General features: G+C 63.8%; 3 protein-coding genes across 12 annotated transcripts; 1 reads left to right on the top strand and 2 right to left on the bottom strand.

The window, feature by feature from the left end:
* Positions 1–1,794: 1,794 nt before the first annotated feature.
* On the bottom strand, positions 1,795–5,877 carry LOC106048585 (ecto-ADP-ribosyltransferase 5). 6 transcript variants are annotated; one of them, XM_013200584.3, is made up of 5 exons: positions 5,755–5,877; positions 4,843–4,989; positions 3,703–4,417; positions 3,559–3,591; positions 1,795–2,614 (listed from the first exon to the last, which is right to left on the bottom strand). In XM_013200584.3, the coding sequence occupies exons 2-5, from the start codon at positions 4,912–4,914 to the stop codon at positions 2,586–2,588; spliced, it is 849 nt and encodes a 282-aa protein (XP_013056038.2). In that variant the 5' UTR covers positions 4,915–4,989; positions 5,755–5,877; the 3' UTR covers positions 1,795–2,585. The 6 variants fall into 6 exon arrangements, with proteins under 6 accessions (XP_013056038.2, XP_013056037.2, XP_047909233.1 ...); XM_013200583.3 differs by having other exon boundaries at positions 5,738–5,876; XM_048053276.2 differs by adding an exon at positions 4,620–4,725 and having other exon boundaries at positions 4,843–5,863.
* Positions 5,878–5,914: 37 nt separating this feature from the next.
* On the top strand, positions 5,915–8,412 carry LOC136789666 (uncharacterized). Of its 4 annotated transcripts, none has more exons than XM_066990110.1 (5): positions 5,915–6,259; positions 6,672–6,824; positions 6,902–6,962; positions 7,067–7,121; positions 7,275–8,412. In XM_066990110.1, exons 2-5 carry the CDS (start codon positions 6,720–6,722, stop codon positions 8,395–8,397), a joined length of 1,344 nt encoding a protein of 447 aa, XP_066846211.1. In that variant the 5' UTR covers positions 5,915–6,259; positions 6,672–6,719; the 3' UTR covers positions 8,398–8,412. The 4 variants fall into 4 exon arrangements, with proteins under 4 accessions (XP_066846211.1, XP_066846212.1, XP_066846210.1 ...); XM_066990111.1 differs by having other exon boundaries at positions 5,915–6,142; XM_066990109.1 differs by having other exon boundaries at positions 5,916–6,343.
* A 654-nt stretch (positions 8,413–9,066) lies between these two features.
* Positions 9,067–17,420, bottom strand: CHRNA10 (cholinergic receptor nicotinic alpha 10 subunit). 2 transcript variants are annotated; one of them, XM_048053238.2, is made up of 5 exons: positions 16,839–17,418; positions 15,571–15,716; positions 10,727–10,881; positions 9,896–10,428; positions 9,198–9,798 (listed from the first exon to the last, which is right to left on the bottom strand). In XM_048053238.2, the coding sequence occupies exons 1-5, from the start codon at positions 16,906–16,908 to the stop codon at positions 9,341–9,343; spliced, it is 1,362 nt and encodes a 453-aa protein (XP_047909195.1). In that variant the 5' UTR covers positions 16,909–17,418; the 3' UTR covers positions 9,198–9,340. The 2 variants fall into 2 exon arrangements, with proteins under 2 accessions (XP_066846218.1, XP_047909195.1); XM_066990117.1 differs by having other exon boundaries at positions 9,067–9,798; positions 9,896–10,881; positions 16,839–17,420.
* Between the last annotated feature and the right edge of the window lie 214 nt (positions 17,421–17,634).

Below are 17,634 nucleotides of genomic sequence, written 5' to 3' on the forward strand. Positions count from 1 at the left end.
TCAAGGTCATCGATGAAGGTGTTGAACGAGACCGGACCCAGTCCAGACCCCTGGGGAACACCGCTAGTCACACGTCTCCAACCAGACTCTGCGCCGCCGATCACCACACTCTGAGCTCGGCCAGTCAGCCAGTTCTCAACCCAACTTATTGTCCACTCCTCTATCCCACGCTTTCTCGGCTTTGTTACCAGAATGTCATGGGAGACAGTATCAAAAGCCTTGCCGAAGTCAAAGTAGATGACAACCACTGCTCTCCCCCAATCTACCCAGCTGGTGATGTTATCATAGAAGGCAACGAGGTTGGTCGAGCACGACTTCCCCTTGAGGAATGCATGCTGACTACTCCTCGTAACATTCTTCTCTTCCAATTGCTTGGAGATGGCATCCAGAACAAGCTGTTCCATACCAGTGCTGTTCTAGCTCCAAGTGCAGAGCACAGCACTCTATGGGCTGCCGCAGGGAACGTTAACATCCCAGCTAGACCCAGTACAGGCTGGCAGCAGGGAACAAGACAGAGCTGCCAGCCTCGTGTGGTCCGGAGCCAAGGGCAGCATCTCCCCCCTCACGGCCTTGGTGCCTGGTGCAGTCGCAGGGGTGGGGATGGTCCCTGTGTCCTGTGATCTCTGCACCAGGGCTGGTGTCCCACCAGAAGGTGGACGAGGGGAGCTTGGCCATGCCCTGTGGCTCGGTGGCTGGGGCTGCTGTCCCCGTGTCCCTGCAGAAGAAGTGGCACCGTGGAGGTGACCACTGCAGGAAGTCCAAGCAAAGACATCCTCAGCCTTTGGAGGGTGCAAGCTGTGGTGAAGTGCCCAGGCTGGGGCTGATGGAACGTCACAACGGAGGTGTCCATCCCACCCGAGGGGCTCCGTTAGCAGTGGATGAATCGTGGCTGTGGTGGTTTTACTCGGGTAGGCAGCCGAGCTCCACCTCAGCTGCTCTCTCACTCCTCCTCAAAGGGGAAGGGGGAGAAAATACAATGGAAAGGACTCAAGGGTTGAGATAAGGACAAGGAGATCACTCAACAATTATCATGACGGGCAAAACAGACTCAGAATAGGAAGATAAGTAATATTTATTGCCTATTACTAACAAGCTAGAACAGTGAGAAACTAAAAACAAACCACAAACACCTTCCCCCCATCCACCTCTTCCACCTCCTCCCCCCGAGCGGTGCAGGGGAACGGGGAATGGGGGCTGCGGTCAGTCCCTGATCTTCGTCTCCGCCGCTCCCTCACGGTCCCTCCCTGCCCCTGCTCCCCGTGGGGTCCCTCCCACGGGATGCCGTCCTTCCCGAACTGAGCCTGCGGGGGCTGCCCACAGGCAGCAGCTCCTCAAGAACTGCTCCCACACGGCTCCGTCCCACGGGGTCCATCCCCCAGGAGCAAACTGCTCCAGCACGGGTCCCCCACGGGCGGCAGCTCCCCCCAGACCCCCTGCTCCTGCGTGGGCTCCTCTCCATGGCTGCAGCTCCGGCCCGGGGCCTGCTCCTGCGGGGGCTCTCCATGGGCCGCAGCCTCCTCCAGGCCACATCCACCTGCTCCACCGGGGGCTCCTCCACGGGCTGCAGCGTGGAGATCTGCTCCGTGTGGGACCCATGGGTGCAGGGGGACAGCCTGCTCCACCAGGGGCCTCTCCAGGGGCCGCAGGGGAACTTGTGCTGCGTGCCTGGAGCACCTCCTGCCTCCTGCTGCACTCACCTTGGGGGCTGCAGAGCTGCTTCTCTCTCCCAGCTGCTGTTCCCCAGGAGGTTGTGGTTTTTTTTTCTTGTTTTCGTTTTTGTTTTGGTTTGGTTTGTTTGTTTTTTGTTTTTTTCCTTTTCTTAAGTATGCTCTCACAGAGGCACAAACAACATCGCTTATTGGACTGGCTCTGGCCAGCAGTTGGGCCTTTATCTAATGTGGGGCAGCTTCTGGATTCTACTCACAGAAGCCACCCCTATGCCCCCCCACTACCAAAACTTTGCCACGTAAATCCACTACAAGTGGTCAAATTCCTGCCTGGGTCTGAGTGTTCATTGCCAGCAGTTCGTGAGATGTGGAACCACCTGTGGAGGTTGGCTGGGTCCAGGTGAGGGTGCAAGCCTTTTCTGGCTGAGAAGTTGCTAAAAATTTTGAAGCTGGAGAAACGTGAAATAATGGGGAAGTGGTAGAAACCTTCCCCTGTCCTGGGGGCTGGGTGCTGCTTGGTGCCGGGTGCTGCCGAGCCCTGCTGTGAGCACGTTCCGGGGTGAGCCCCAGCAGACCAGCCCTGGCACCAGTGACACTGGGCCCAAAGGTGCGTGAGGTGGTGGTGAGACGAGGAGGAGCCTCCAGTGCGAGGCCTTGGCCAGACACTGTCCTCCCCACGCAGAGCAGCAGCATCCCCCGGCCAACAAGGGGGCACTGCTGCTGTCCCCACGATGTCACGGCACGGCACGGCATGGCACAGCACAGGCAGCGTGCCGGGCGGCTCTGCCCCAGGGTCTAGCTGGACTCCACACACCGCTTGTGCGCTGCTCCGGGTTGCTCTGCCACAGACCGCGGGTGAGGCGTCCTCTGCATGGCCGATGGCTTTTCTCCTCGGGGCCGCCAGCTGGGCGCTGCCCTTCACAGCTCCTCTCTGTGCCTGGGACCAGCTGCAGAGGGAAGGGTTTGTCAGCCGCTCGCTGGCTCAGCCCCGCAGCAGCGGCACGGGCACTGCCTGTGGCTGTGGGGTCTGCAACGACCCCGTTGAGGCTGAGCCCCTTCCCCTGCACAGAGACCCAGAAATGCGGTTAGAGGTCTAAACAGGCTCCCAGCAGGCAGCCCTGCAGTTAGCTGCTCCTAACGGACGCGCTGTGTTGGTGGGTAGCCCTCGCACAGAGGGCACGCTTGCCCACATTGCCCGGCCATCCCCAGAGCTGTGCCGTGCGTGACACGAGCCAGCAGTGTGTGCCTGCGGCCCAGAAAGGCAACTGCATCCTGGGCTGTATTGCTAGAGGGGTGGCAGCAGGGGAGGGAGGAGATTGTGCCCCTCTGCTCTGCCCTCATGAGGCCCCATCTGGAGCCCTGCGTCCACATCTGGGGTCCCAGCACAAGAAGGACGTGGGGCTGTTAGAGCAGGTCCAGCCATGACAATGATCAGAGGCTGAAGCACCTCCCCTATGGAGAAAGGCTGAGAGAGCTGGGGATGTTCAGCCTGGAGAAAAGAAGGCTCTGGGAAGAGCTCGTAGCATCCTTTCAGTATTTAAAGGGAGCTTATAAAAAAGATGGAGAAGGACTCTTTACTCAGGTAGATAAGGGCCAGGACAAGGGGGAATGGCTTAAAAACTAAAAGAGTGGAGATTTAGGTTAGAGGTTAGGAGGAAATTCTTCACTCAGAGGGTGGTGAGGCAGTGGCACAGGCTGCCCAGAGAAACTGTGGATGCCCCATCCCTGGAGGTGTTCAAGGCCAGGTTGGACGAGGCCCTGAGCAACCTGATCTGGTGGGAGGTGTCCCTGCCTATGGCAGGGGAGTTGGAACTGGATGATCCTTGAGGTCCCTTCCAACCTGAGCTGTTCTGGGATACCACAATTCTATGACACCTGTGGGGGTTCCTACCTGTGCTGCCCCTGCACTCCGGGCTCTTCTCGTCTGGGGGGAAAGCAGAAGGTCTGGCATCAGTCCCGGCCCCGGCAGCCCCGGCCGCACAGCACCGGGACGATGCCACAGGAGCAGCTGGGGGTGCCCGAGCCCCTTACTCACACCCCAGGAAGGCGCAGTTGAAGTGGCTGCAGGTCCTGTTGGCGCTCCGCAGGACAAAGCGGTGACTGCCCTCGTCTGGGAAGACCCAGAAGATCTCATGGCCAGGGATCAGCACCTCCTCCTCCTCCGTGTACAGGGAGAAGGCGTGGATGGGGACCCCAAAGCAGCTGCGGATGCTGAGGAACGTGTCCTGCCCAAAGCTCTCTGCCTGCTCCCTCCTGAAGGAGGAGGAGGCGAAGGAGCCGAACCTGAAGGGGCTGGCGCCCTGCAGCTGGTAGCGGGTGTGGGCGATGCCCCGGTACACCGGTGTCCTGTAGGTGGCCTCGCAGGGCCCCCGCAGCAGCTGCATGGCTCTGGTCAGGTAGAAGTGCAGCGCCTTGAAGGGGAAGCTGGCGTTGTAGGTGGCCCGCGACCGCCCGGCCGCCCTCATGGCCGTGTTGAAGAAGTAGTGCAGGCTGTTGTCCGTGTACGCGATCACGGCCTGGCCGTACTCATCCTTGAAGCCGGGGGGCAGGCGGGCGGCCAGCGAGCCCTTCACCTGCTGCCACCGCTCCCCGGCGCGTGCCCAGACCCTGCCAAAGAGCCTGGACCTGCCCCGTGCCTGCTCCTGCTCCAGCAGCGCCGGCCCCGCTGCCTCCATCGCCTCCGTGCACCCCTCGTACTGGTCATCAAAGGCGTCGCGGCTCATGTCCATCAGGAACTGGGGGGTCCCCGCCTGTGCGAGGGAGCGGGGCTGGGGGGTGCTTGCTGGATGCCGGGGCCCCCTCCCCAGGTGCCGCTTGTCATGTACAGGGTTAGAAGTGCCCGTGCATCCTCGTGGCATTCCCCTGCCCTGCCGTGGGTCTCTGCCCCTCCCCGAGCCAGAGCACTGTGCCCCTTGGGGCTCCCCAGGCACTGGGGGCGATGCAAGAAATTACCTTTGCAGCGGCAAGCAGCGGGAGGGCGAGCAGCACCTGCATGGCTTGGGGCAGAAACCCTTCCTTCGCCTGCGAGGCCGAGGAGATGCCCACCCCACAGCGAGCCCTGGCACGGGGACAGCGGTGGCAAAGCGCAGAAGTAAAAGTGAAAGCAGCAGGCTGGCAAGGAACCGGCACCAAAGGCAGCGGGATGGGGCTGCTGCACTGCAGGGCCCCCACTCACCCAGGGGGCTGCCAGCAGGGCCCCGAGGCACAGCCATGTCCAGCGCAGCCGCGGGATCGTCCTCAGGCCCATTGCACCCCCGGCTTTGTGGGGACGGGTGTTGGTGAAGCCTCGGGAGGAGCCTCAGAGCGCTGCACAAGGAAGAGCCTGGGACGTGCCCGTGTGGGGCCGTTCACCATCAGGGACAAGGGCAGCCATCAGATGCAAAAAAAAAAAATCCATAAAGGGTGACCCCACATCCCCCTGGCTCAGGAAGGACAGAGGCTTTGCCAGGCAGGGAGTAGCCCCCGAGGTGATGAGGGGCGCCCCGGGGATGACAGCTGCCCCCATGCTGCAGCTCCCTCCCAGCCCTTCTATAGCTCAGGCCGTGCATATGTTTGTCAGCGCACTTGAGCAGCACGTGTCCGTCTGTCCGGCACAGGCACGAGGCGAGTGCTCAGCCCACACATCCCCGGGACCCACCGTGGCCTGACCCCAACATTTTGTGCATTCATGGCTGGGACGGGGACAGCATCACCCGGAGGGGCCGATCCCAGGGCTGCCGATGCAGGCAGGGCCTGGCCGGATCCTGGCACCCAGCCCCACGCTGCTGCTGCTCCCTCGAGGCTGGCAGCAGCGGGACCAGGGCTCGCCGCCCCCTTTCCTTCCCTGTGCAGGCACCGGGGCCGGAGCTGCTGGAGGGAAACAGCCTGGGACGGCTCCTGACCGCTGCTCGTCCCCTGCTCAGCCCTGCCTGCAGCACAGGGATGGGGCCCCCTGCCAGCCCCAGGGCTGCACCCCACAGGGGGACCCCCCAGGCCCGTGGGGTCCCACGGACCTGCCCTCGCTCCCCACCAGCCGGGCAGGCAGCAGCCCCCAGGCTCCCGTCCCGGTGCCCCCGGAGGTGTCCCCATACCGGTGGCGCCCCTGTACCGGTGGTGTCCCTGTACTGGCGGTGTCCCTGTACCAGTGGTGTCCCTGTACTGGTGGCATTCCCAGCAGTGATGTCCCTGTGGGTGGGTGTCCCAGCCCAGGAGGCCCTGGGGGCCCTGTGCAGGGCCAGGACTGAAACCGGAGCTGCAAAAGAGAAAACAGGAAAGGGGCAGACCCGGAGCCTCCGCTCGCTCGCTTGCTTTCATTTTCTGCACGCCGGGGTGCCTGCGGCCTGGCCCTGCCCAGCTGCCATCGCCCCGCTTCTCTGTGCAGGAACCAAACCCCAGGGAAGGGAAATTCCAGCAGCTGCAGGACAAGCCCGGGGCCCGGCCACCCCACAGCCCAGGAGGGCTTAGGGGGGAGACCAGCCAGGCGGGGGGGACATGGGGTGGGTTCCTGCTGGACCCCGCGTTCGGCATTGACAGGCTCCCATTGACATCAAAGCTCCGTTCGGGGCCGCTGGTTGGAAGGAGGGAGAAGAACTGCGTGGTGTCACAAAGGGGGGGTGCGTGTGCACCGCGCCGTGCCCCAAAGGGGGCCCTGCAGGAGTGGGAGTGGGCAGTGGGCACCGCGGTCTGGCACCATCTCGGTGGGCTCCGGCTCGCGGGGGGGTCCGGGGTGCTTGGTAAGGCTGGCCGGGGAGGGGCAGCCCTGCAGAAGTGGGGTCACCTTGCACGGGCCATGGGCAGAGCAGGCTGCGCCCCTCCTGTGGCACCCCAGTACCCGTGGGCAGCATCCCCCATCCATGTGCAGGGCCCCGGCACAGAGGGGGGGCTCACGGGGCGGGGGGGTCAAGCCCCAGGGGATGCTGTGGGTGCTGGTGGTGTCGTCCCCGTGCTGGGGGCTCCTCTCCCAGCCGCTGGCGTTGGTGCTGAGCCCTTCTCGTGGCTCACGAAATTCGGGGCTCTGTGTCACAGGCCTGTGCCCGCCGCCTGGGGACCTGCGGCATCGCCGGAGCCGGTGCCATGGGGGGCCCTGGCCTCCCCCCCCCATCCGAGCTGCTCCCGCTGCTGCTGCTGCTGCTGCGGCTGAGCCTGGTGTCCGCGGTGCTGCGGGTCCGGCGGCTGCGGGTAGGTGACAGAGCTATGGGGCAGGGGGTGCGGGGGGCTGCCCCCCCCCCTCACCCATCTACCTGGGGCTCCTGCAGAGGAACTGGCGGAGGCTGAGGAAGCAGAGGCCGGCGAGAGCCCGGCGCGAGGAGCGGAGCGGTGAGTGGCCCCCCCGCCGGCACTGGGCTCCCCATGGGCTGGTACCCCCGGCGGGGGGCTGAGCGGGGGGGCTCCCGGCCGCTCACCCGCTCTGGCCCCGGCAGCTTCTCTGCGGATGGAGGCAGCAGCGGGGACGGCCTCGCCGGGACGGGAGATGGGGTGAGCGCTGCCCGGGCTGACCCCGGCCCCCCAGGAGCTGCAGGGCCCGGGGCTGGGCTCCGGGGCTCTGCCCGGGGACGGGGCCGCCCCCAGGTTCCCCCCCCAAGGGCAGGGGGGCAGCGGGGGCTCCTCCATCTCCATCTCCTCCCGCAGGACGAGCCTGGCACCGAAGGGCGCGGAGCCTCCCCGGGCACCGCTGGCCTCCCTGGCGTCCCTGGTGTCCCTGGTGTCCCTGGCCTCCTCCTCCTCCTCCCGGTGCTCCCTCTACTCCTTCCCGGAGCCCTGGCCGGGCGCACTGGCAGAGCTGGCCGCCCTCGTCCCCCCGGGACCCCCGGAGCCGCCTCGGCCGCCGCCTCCCCCCCTGCAGGGCTCCGACCCCCGCCGCCCCCCGGGGCCGTGCCTCCAGCGCCTCCCCGGGGACGGGGCGCGGAGCCCCGCGGGCTCGGAGCCGCCCCGGCCCCGTTCGCCCCCCGTCGGCCCCGGGGGGGCGGCCCCGGCGGAGCCCGTCCTGGCGCTGCTGCGCGCCGCCCGCCGCTCCCGGGCCGCCACCGAGCGCCGCTGCCGGCTGCTGCGGGCGGTGCTGGAGCGGCGGCGGGGGGCGGCGGGGGACGGCCGGCAGGGACCCCCCCGGCGGCGGAGAGAGCGCCGGGAGCCCCCCCGGCAGCCCCCCCGGCCCCCCGTGACGGTGCGCGTCCGGCTGGAGCTCCTCGACACCGGGGGGTGGCAGTGGTGCCTCGGGACAGAGGTGCCGCGGGGGGGCACGGACACGGAGACCGGCACGGGCACGGGCACGGACACGGGCACGGGCACGGGCACGGACACGGGCACGGACACGGGCACGGGCACGGACACGGGCACGGACACGGACACGGGCACGGACACGGGCACGGACACGGACACGGACACGGACACGGTCAGGAGCCTCCTGCTGCAGCCGGACGGGAGCATCCCAGGGGATCCCCGCAGGAGCATCCCAAAGGAACCGGACCGGAGCATCCCGGGGGATCCCCGCAGGAGCAGCCCCCTGGGGCCGTGCTGGGTGCCCACGGGTGGGGTCCGGCCCCGAGTGGCCGTGGGGCTGTGCCGGGCCGGGCAGTGCCTGCAGGAGACCTGCGCCAGGCTGTGGCAGTGGGTGAAGGCCCGCTGGAGGCAGCGCTGCCGCTCGCTGCCCTTCTGGGAGCGCTGGTCCTACAGGGTCGGTGGGCTCCTCTGGCCCCGGGCAGGGGGCCAAGCACCAGGAGAGGCTCGCAGTGCTCCTTCGGGCTCAGCCCATTAAAGGGTTTCTCCTTCACGGGGTGTGGGTGTTCGTTTCCCCGTCCCCGGGGGTCAAACACAGCAAGGATGGGCTGGCGGTGGCCACATCTGGTGGTCACGAAACGAGCTGGTATCTCACAGGGTTGTGCTGGCCTCCAGAGGGACGTGGCCGGGCTGGGAAAGGGGCTGCGGGAGCCTGGGGCGGGGGGGGGGGGGCTCACGCATGACCATGACCCACCTCAAGTCTCTCAATTCGTGTTCTGGATTCCTCTTCAGCCGCGTTTCTCCCTGCCATGCCAGCCTGGCTGCACGCGCACCCTGCACCAGCAGCATGCTGGTGGCACTGGGAGCCATCACTGGTGCCCCCACTCACCTGCACTTGGCTGTGCTGCCCCCCACCCCCCCCACACCCCCCCACCCCCCTTTCTCCAGAAGCCCCTGAGGCTGAGCTCAGCGGTAAATGGGCTCCCCTGGAGTGAATCCCTGGTGCTCCAGCGCCCTGCAAAGTGCAGCCCTGGGCTTATGAGAAGAGGGAGTGCAGGGGTTGAGGGGTTTTGGGGGAGGTGTGGGCTGCACCGATAGCAGTGCCCTGCCTGCCCAGGTATACCTATATGTATACATTCACACCCACGCACGCAGCCCCCCCGGGAAAGGCTCTGCCCACCCCAGGCAGGAGGCAGAAGCCAGGAGACGCACGCTGCAGGGTTTATTCCCACTTTGATTTCTGCACCCGGGTCCGTGGGGCACGGTGCATCGAGCACCAGCGGGGACAGGGGCTCACCCCAGCCAGGACCCCCAGGCTCAGCCCCCCGGCATGGGGGGGGGGGGGGCTCCCAACACCTCCCCAGCACTTCTGGAGCCCCCGTCTGTCACCACTGTCCCTGCTGTGCCTGCTCCGGAGCCCCCGACCATACCAGGGATGAGCCACCCGCGGGACACCCGGGGCGGTGTGTGTGGTGGTGCCGTCAGGCGGCTTTGCCGATGACCAGCACGCTCATGAGGAAGACCATGATGAAGAAGACCCACATGAAGAAGCGATCCATCACCTTGGCCACCTTCTTCCACTCCCCGGCACGGCGCTGGGCGGCTCGGTGGCGTCGGAAGCAGCCGGCGATGTAGCCCACGCTGCTCAGCAGCACGTGGTGGTGGCAGAGGCAGTGGCTGCGGGGACACGGCCCCGGCTGGGCGCCCACCCCAGGGTGCTCCTGCGGCCCCATTCCACCCGTGCCCGCCTGCCGGGGGCTGCTGCAGCTCTCGCCAACCTCGCAGACGCAGAGGGCGCGGGCCAGGTGGTGCAGGATGAGGCGCCGTGCCCACGGCGGCACCGGCCTGGCCCCCGGCCCGCAGTGGTGGACGTTCATGATGAAGATGGTCAGCGCGGTGGAGGCGGCGATCATGGTCATGGTGGCGATGTAGTACTTCCCTGCAAGGCGGGCGGTGGTGCTGAGGGGCAGGGGCAGGGACCCCCCCTCGCCACGAGGGCCCCGTCCCCAGCACCCCCCAGCCCCTCGAGGGCTCACCGATGAGCGGCACGCTCTCCGACGGCGGCATGCTCTCTGCCACCAGCAGCTGGAAGACGGTGAGGGCCAGCAGCACCGTCACCCCCAGCGAGACCTTCTCCCCCGAGTCGGCCGGGAGGTAGAAGCCCAGGGGCGCCAGGAAGGAGATCATGACGCAGGGCAGGAGCAGGTTGAAGATGTAGAAGGAGGCGCGCCGCTTGAGCAGCAGCGTGTAGGTGACGTCGGGGTAGGGCTCCGAGCAGCACCCGTAGGTGACGACGTTCCTCGTGGCCGGCATGCCCAGCACCTCCCACTCCACGTTCTCCACGAAGTCCGTCAGGTCGCCCGCGTCCAGCCGGTTGCGGAGGTCGATCTGGTTCCCGTTGTAGGTCCAGGAGCCGAAGGTGAGGCGGCACTGCTGCCCGTCGAAGGGGAAGTAGGAGACGTCCACCTTGCAGGAGCTCTTGGTGATGGCGGGCGAGTCCCACATGATGTGCCCGTCGGAGCGCAGCACCACGTTGGTCTCCATCGAGCCGCTGAACCGGTCGTCGGCGCTGGGGCAGGGGTGGCCGTGGGGCAGCTGCCGTGGTGCTGAGCCCCAGCGGGGCGCAGGGCTGGGGGCTGGGGCTGGTGTGCGACCCCCACACTGCACCCCCCCAGCATCCCCCTGCCCTCCCGGGGTGGCCTTGTCCCTTGGTGTGGTCCCACACCTGCTGATGGCCCCTCAGTCCCCCCAGCCCAGCAAGGATGACGGCCTCAAGCCCACTGGGACCCCTTCCTCCAGCCCCAAGTTTGCGATGCCCCCCTGCAGCCCCCCCGGGTCGGGGAGCGGCAGGGGCGAGCGCGACCCACTTGTTGTAGAGGACGATGTCCGGCCTCCAGACGTAGCTGCTGGGGATGCGGATGCTGTCGATGCCGCCGTAGGCGTCCTTGTCCCAGGTGAGGTGGGCGTCCAGCCAGGCCTGGCGGACCCACAGGTAGGAGGTGAGGACCTGGTTCCTCTCATCCTGCGAGGGCAGAGGGTGGGCGTGGGCCTCAGCACCGCCTGCAGCCCCCCCCCCCCGTGTCCACAAGGGCTTTGAGGGGCTGAGATGGTGTCCAGGGGGTTGTGCTGAGGTTTTAGGGTTTGAGCTGGTTTGGCGGGGATATGAACTGGTTTCAAGAGGTTTGAGCTGATTTTGGGAGCTGCTGGACTGGCTTTGAGGGGTCTGGACTGGTCTGGGGTGGCTGGGATGGTTTTGAGGCATCGGAGCTGGTTTTGAGAGGTCTGAGCTGTTTCCCAGCTGTCTGAGCTGATTTGGGGGCATCTGGACCACTTTGAGGGGTCTGAGCTGGCTTCAGATGGTCTGAGCTGATTTTGGTGTGGCTGAGCTGATTTCAAGAGGTCTGAACTGATTTTGGGGCAGCGGGGCTGGCTTTGTGGGGCCTGAGCTGCTTTGTGGGGCTGAGCATCATCTTGGGGGTCGGGCAGGACCCACCGTTAGAGCAGAGCCCAGGCGCGCAGTGCCAGGAGCGTGATGGGGACGCGGCAGTTAGCGAGGCAGTTGGCGCAGGCAGGGCGGAGCGCTCACACCCGCCCTTAGGGACAATTCCTCTAACGGCACTCTCCTGTCAGCTGGGCTACAATGGTCTCCACCAGGCACGGTGCCTTCTCTAGGAAGTCAGTGCACACCCAGACCGACTGCCCGTCCAAACATGCGGCAGTTCAGGTCTCAGGATGCGGGGAGTGCCTGAGCCTTTTGCTGCCATCGGCGGGAGGCAGGGAGACTGCTTGCGTGAGGTGCGAGCAGGTGGACGACCTGGTCCGCATGGTGGCGGAACTCAAGGAAGAGGTGCAGAGACTGAGGGATATCAGGGAGTGCGAGCGGGAGATAGACTGGTGGAGCAACTCCCTGCAGGAGCGGAGGGAGAGGGACCAGGGTGAGACGCCCCAAAGGGGGGTGGACCCCCTGCCCTGTTGCCATCGGGCAGAGGGAGGGGACCTGCGAGTTGAGGAGGAATGGAGACAGGTCCCTGCTCGACCTCGCAGGAGATGCCCTCCCCTGCCGGCACCGCCTTCCCAGGTGCCCTTGAACAATAGGTTTGAGGCCCTGGGGCTCGAGAGACCCGTGGGTGAGGATGAGGTAGGAAGCCTACCCGGGAGGATGCCTGAGGTGAGGAAGTTGACTCCACGCCTCAGGACTGCCTCCACCAAGAAAGAAAGAAGGGTGATTGTTGTGGGCGGCTCCCTCCTCAGGGGAACGGAGGGCCCTATTTGTCGGCCTGACCCCACACATAGGGAAGTCTGCTGCCTCCCTGGGGCCAGGGTCAGAGACGTTACCAGGAAGCTTCCAAACCTGGTTCGCCCCTCTGACTATTACCCGCTTTTGATAGTCCAGGCTGGCAGCGATGATGTTGAAAAGAGAAGCCTCAGGGCCATCAAACAGGACTATAGGGGGCTGGGACGATTGGTGGAGGGAGCGGGAGTGCAGGTGGTGTTTTCGTCTATCCCTACGGGGGAAGGGAGAGGCACGGAGAGGACGCGGAAAGCTCATGTGGTTAATAGGTGGCTCAGAGGCTGGTGCCAGCATAGAAATTTTGGGTTTTTTCACCATGGGGAGCTTTACTCGGCACCCGGCCTGATGGCCCCAGACGGGTCTCTATCTCCAAGGGGAAAACGGATCCTAGGCCAGGAGCTGGCGGGGCTCATAGAGAGAGCTTTAAACTAGGTAAGAAGGGGGACGGGGCTCAAACAAGGCCTGTTGGAGCTGTGCCGGGGGAAACAATGGCTAGGCCGGGGAAGAAGGCGATGGCCCAGCTGAAGTGCATCTACACTAATGCACGCAGCATGGGTAACAAACAGGAGGAGCTGGAAGCCATCGTGCAGCAGGCAGGCTACGACTTGGTTGCCATCACGGAGACGTGGTGGGACCGCTCCCACGACTGGAGTGCTGCAATGCCTGGCTATCGGCTCTTCAGGAGGGACAGGCAGCACAAAAGAGGTGGTGGCGTGGCTCTCTACATTAGAGAATCTTTTGATGTTGTGGAACTCCAGGCTGGGAATGATAAGGTTGAATCCCTGTGGGTTAGGATCCGTGGGAAGGCCGGCAAGGCTAGCATCCTGGTGGGGGTCTGCTATAGACCGCCGAACCAGGATGCGGAGACGGATGAGGAGTTTTATAGGCAACTGACAGAAGTTGCAAAATCGTCGGCGCTTGTCCTCGTGGGGGACTTCAACTTCCCGGACATATCCTGGAAACACAACACGGCACAGAGAAAGCAGTCTAGGAGGTTTCTGGAGAGCGTGGGAGATAGCTTCCTGACGCAGCTGGTCAGTGAACCTACCAGGGGTGGTGCCCCGCTAGACCTTCTCTTCACAAACAGAGAAGGACTGGTGGGAGATGTGGTGGTCGGAAGCTGTCTGGGGCAGAGTGACCACGAAATGGTAGAGTTCTCTATTCTTGGCGAGGCCAGGAAGGGGACCAGTAAAACTGCTGTCTTGGACTTCCGGAGGGCTGACTTTGAGCTGCTCAGGACGCTGGTTGGCCGAGTCCCTTGGGAGGCGGTTCTGAAGGGCAGAGGAGTCCAGGAAGGCTGGGCGCTCCTCAAGAAGGAAATCGTGATGGCACAGGAGCGGTCCGTCCCCACGTGCCCAAAGATGAGCCGGCGTGGAAGAAGACCGGCCTGGCTCAACAGAGAGTTGCGGCTGGAGCTTAGCAGAAAAAAGAGGGTTTATAATCTTTGGAAAAAAGGGCGGGCCACTGAGGAGGACTACAAGGATGTAGCGAGGCTGTGCAGGGAGAAAATTAGAAAGGCCAAAGCTCATCTGGAGCTCAATCTGGCTACTGCCGTTAAAGACAACAAAAAATCCTTTTACAAATACATCAACGCGAAACGGAGGACTAGGGAGAATCTCCATCCTTTACTGGATGCGAGGGGAAACCTAGTTACTAAGGATGAGGAAAAGGCTGAGGTGCTTAATGCCGCCTTTGCCTCAGTCTTTAGCGGCAATACCGGTTGTTCTCCGGACACCCAGTGCCCTGAGCTGGTGGAAGGGGATGGGGAGCAGGATGTGGCCTTCGCTATCCATGAGGAAATGGTTGGCGACCTGCTACGGAGCTTGGATGTGCGCAAGTCGATGGGGCCTGATGGGATCCACCCGAGGGTACTGCGAGAACTGGCGGAGGAGCTGGCCGAGCCGCTTTCCATCATTTATCGGCAGTCCTGGCTATCGGGGGAGGTCCCGGTTGACTGGCGGCTAGCCAATGTGACGCCCATCTATAAGAAGGGCCGGAGGGCAGACCCGGGGAACTATAGGCCTGTCAGTTTGACCTCAGTGCCGGGGAAGCTCATGGAGCAGATTATCTTGAGGGTCATCACGCGGCACTTGCAGGGCAAGCAGGCGATCAGGCCCAGTCAGCATGGGTTTATGAAAGGCAGGTCCTGCTTGACGAACCTGATCTCCTTCTATGACCAAGTGACGCGCTTGGTGGATGAGGGAAAGGCTGTGGACGTGGTCTACCTTGACCTCAGTAAGGCTTTTGACACCGTTCCCCACAACATTCTCCTCAAGAAACTGGCTGCTCGTGGCTTGGACTGGCGTACGCTTCGCTGGGTTAGAAACTGGCTGGATGGCCGGGCCCAGAGAGTTGTGGTGAATGGAGTCAAATCTGGTTGGAGGCCGGTCACTAGTGGAGTCCCCCAGGGCTCGGTACTGGGGCCGGTCCTCTTTAATATCTTTATCGATGATCTGGATGAGGGCGTCCAGTGCACCCTCAGTAAGTTTGCAGATGACACCAAGCTAAGTGCGTGTGTCGATCTGCTCGAGGGCAGGAAGGCTCTGCAGGAGGATCTGGATAGGCTGGAGCGATGGGCTGAGGTCAACTGCATGAAGTTCAACAAGGCCAAGTGCCGGGTCCTGCACCTGGGCTGCAACAACCCCAAGCAGAGCTACAGGCTGGGAGATGAGTGGCTGGAAAGCTGCCTGGCCGAGAAGGACCTGGGAGTATTGGTGGATAGTCGGCTGAATATGAGCCAGCAGTGTGCTCAGGTGGCCAAGAAGGCCAACGGCATCCTGGCCTGTATAAGAAGCAGTGTGGCCAGCAGGTCGAGGGAAGTGATTGTGCCCCTGTACTCGGCTCTGGTGAGGCCGCACCTCGAGTACTGTGTTCAGTTTTGGGCCCCTCGCTACAGAAAGGACATGGACGTGCTCGAGCGAGTCCAGAGAAGGGCGACCAAGCTGGTGAGGGGTCTGGAGAACAAGTCTTACGAGGAGCGGCTGAGGGAGCTGGGCTTGTTCAGCCTGGAGAAGAGGAGGCTCAGGGGCGACCTCATCGCTCTCTACAGTTACCTGAAAGGAGGCTGTAGAGAGGTGGGGGTTGGTCTATTCTCCCACGTGCCTAGTGACAGGACGAGGGGGAATGGGCTAAAGTTGCGACAGGGGAGTTTTAGGTTGGATGTTAGGAAGTACTTCTTTACCGAAAGGGTTATTAAGCATTGGAACGGGCTGCCCAGGGAGGTGGTGGAGTCACCATCCCTGGAGGTCTTTAAAAGACGTTTAGATGTAGAGCTTAGGGATATGGTTTAGTGGAGTACTTAGTGTTAGGTCGGAGGTTGGACTCGATGATCTTGAGGTCTCTTCCAACCTAGAGAAATCTGTGAATCTGTGAATCTGTGTGACAGAGGCGTGCCGGTGCCGGCCGGGTGCCGGTGCTCACCATGTCGATGATCTGGGACAGGGTGACCTGCAGGGTGACGTTGAGCGCCCGGTCCGTGTCCTCCGCGGGGCGCAGGGCGCTGGAGTAGTTGGCGAAGAGGTCGTGGAGCAGCTTGTGGGCGAGCCTGCCCTGCGCGCCCCCGCAGCCTGCGGGACCCGACACGGGGTGAAGTCCCCACGGCTGGGACCCCACCAGATCCTGCCCAGTGCTGCTGCTGGGACCCCCATGCCCTCCGGTCCAGTCCCCACCTTTGCCTTCCCTCGCCACCCTCCAGGGATGCCCAAGCTGAGCCGAAGCCCCTGCCTGTGACAGCCCCATGCACTGGCTCCCCCATTCCCCATCCCATATTTCTGGCAGTCCAACCCCAAAATTTGTTTTTTTCCATATAATCACAGAATCAAAGAATCTCAGAATCTCCCCAGCTGGAAGGGACCCACAAGGATCGAGTCCGACTCCTGTCTCCACACAGGAGCACCCAAAAATCAGACCCTATGTCTGAGAGCGTTGTTCAAACACTTAGAATCATAGAACCATGGAATATCCCCAGTTGGAAGGGACCCATGGGGATCATCGAGTCCAACTCGGTGCCGTGCCCACTGCCCTGGGGAGCCTGTCCCAGTGCCCGACCACCTCTCCGTGAAGAACCTTTTCCTAACACCCAGCCTGACTCCTGTTACAGCTCCATGCCGTTGAACAAATCTTTCTCCTATTTGCCAAATATTTCTATTGTTTTCTATGATTCCTGTTATTTCTATTATTTCTGTTCCTGGTCCCACCAAAGCCAGGAGGAGCTCTGGTTCCTGGGGGGAGGAAGCACCCCAGAACAGGGGTGGGGAGAAGGGATCTGTTCCCCCCGCCCCAGCCCCTCTTTAGGGCCATTTCTTGGCTAATGAGAGCCCCCAGGCCAGTGCAGCAGCCGGCGCCTGTCCTGTCTTTGCTGGAAGCTGGACGAGCTGGATTGCGTTTCATGGGCGGCAGGCACCAGGCGAGATGCGCTTACAGAGCCGGGCATCGCCGCCAGCAGTGCCGGAGCCCGGGCTGCTCCGTGCAGGCGGTGGAGCTGCAGCACAGCCCGCGGTGAGTCCCCGCTCCCCAGAGACCCCGGGGCTGGGACCGGGCAGTGGGGTCCCAGGGCAGACCCTGCCCGCTGGCTGCAGCTCCCAGGGGGTTTGCTCCGCTCACCCAGTTTATTGAACCGGGGCCCTGCTGGTCCCAGTTCAGGCTGGCAGGTGGCAGCCCCGGCACTGACACCTTCCCCAGGCACTTACCTGGGGCCAGGACAGTGCTGGCGAGGCCGAGCGCCAGCAGCCACCCGGGCAGGCGAGCGCCCGGCTCCATCCTCGTGCTCCCGGGGCCGTCAGGTGCCGGGCGCTGGGGACATCGCAGGTGTCACCTGCTGTCTGTGCGGGATGTGCCCGCCAGCCCCTCCTCGCGCAGCATCTCCCAGGAGCCGGGGAGGGTTTCGGTGCAGCATTTAAGGGCTCGGTGCTGGCTGACGTCAGGGCTGGGGACGGAGGCTGCCCCGACGTGGGCACGTGAGAAAGGCAAACGGCCAAAACCGATGGGCGAGAGATGCCCCGAAAGGCTTTGTATGGGGAAATACGTGTGATAAGCCCGAACCGGGCACAGCCTCTGCCCCAGGGAGGCCAGCAATGGCCTCCAGTGATGGAGGAGAAGGAGAAGGAGGAGGAGGAGGAGGAAAGGTTGAGCTGCACCCTGGCTGGGTCCCCTGGAGGCCACAAAGGGTGGTGTTGGAGGTGATGGAGGCAGTGGTGGGTGGGTGCAGACCCTGCGGGTGGAACCACCTCTGGGGAGTCTGTGCCAGCGTTTGGCCGCCCTCATGGTAAAGAAATTTTTCCCAATGTCCGTTCCGACCCCCCCGGTGCGGCTTTGTGCCGTTCCCAGTGTTCTGCCACCGGTTACAAGGGAGCAGAGACCGGCACCTCCCTCCGCGCTTCCCCTCCTCAGGGAGCTGCAGGGAGCGCTGCGGCTGCCTCTTGGGCTCCGTCCTCCACACGGGACAAACCGAAGTGCTGGGGGATTTTGGATACAGGAGGCAAAGCA

This window comes from Anser cygnoides, chromosome 1 (genome assembly GCF_040182565.1).
Source record: "Anser cygnoides isolate HZ-2024a breed goose chromosome 1, Taihu_goose_T2T_genome, whole genome shotgun sequence".
NCBI lineage: Eukaryota > Metazoa > Chordata > Aves > Anseriformes > Anatidae > Anser > Anser cygnoides.

Coding starts and splice junctions, on each gene's coding strand:
- CHRNA10 (XM_066990117.1), bottom strand. CDS start 16,908: ATGGAGCCGGGCGCTCGCCTGCCCGGGTGGCTGCTGGCGCTCGGCCTC. Junction 15,717..16,838: donor CAGCACTGTCCTGGCCCCAG/GTAAGTGCCTGG, acceptor CGGGTCCCGCAG/GCTGCGGGGGCGCGCAGGGC. Junction 10,882..15,570: donor TGTCCCAGATCATCGACATG/GTGAGCACCGGC, acceptor CTGCCCTCGCAG/GATGAGAGGAACCAGGTCCT.
- LOC136789666 (XM_066990110.1), top strand. CDS start 6,720: ATGGGGGGCCCTGGCCTCCCCCCCCCATCCGAGCTGCTCCCGCTGCTG. Junction 6,825..6,901: donor TGCGGGTCCGGCGGCTGCGG/GTAGGTGACAGA, acceptor GGGCTCCTGCAG/AGGAACTGGCGGAGGCTGAG. Junction 6,963..7,066: donor CCGGCGCGAGGAGCGGAGCG/GTGAGTGGCCCC, acceptor TGGCCCCGGCAG/CTTCTCTGCGGATGGAGGCA.
- LOC106048585 (XM_048053274.2), bottom strand. CDS start 4,525: ATGCCACGAGGATGCACGGGCACTTCTAACCCTGTACATGACAAGCGG. Junction 3,592..3,702: donor CAACTGCGCCTTCCTGGGGT/GTGAGTAAGGGG, acceptor CTTTCCCCCCAG/ACGAGAAGAGCCCGGAGTGC. Junction 2,615..3,558: donor GGAGTGCAGGGGCAGCACAG/GTAGGAACCCCC, acceptor TTCCCTCTGCAG/CTGGTCCCAGGCACAGAGAG.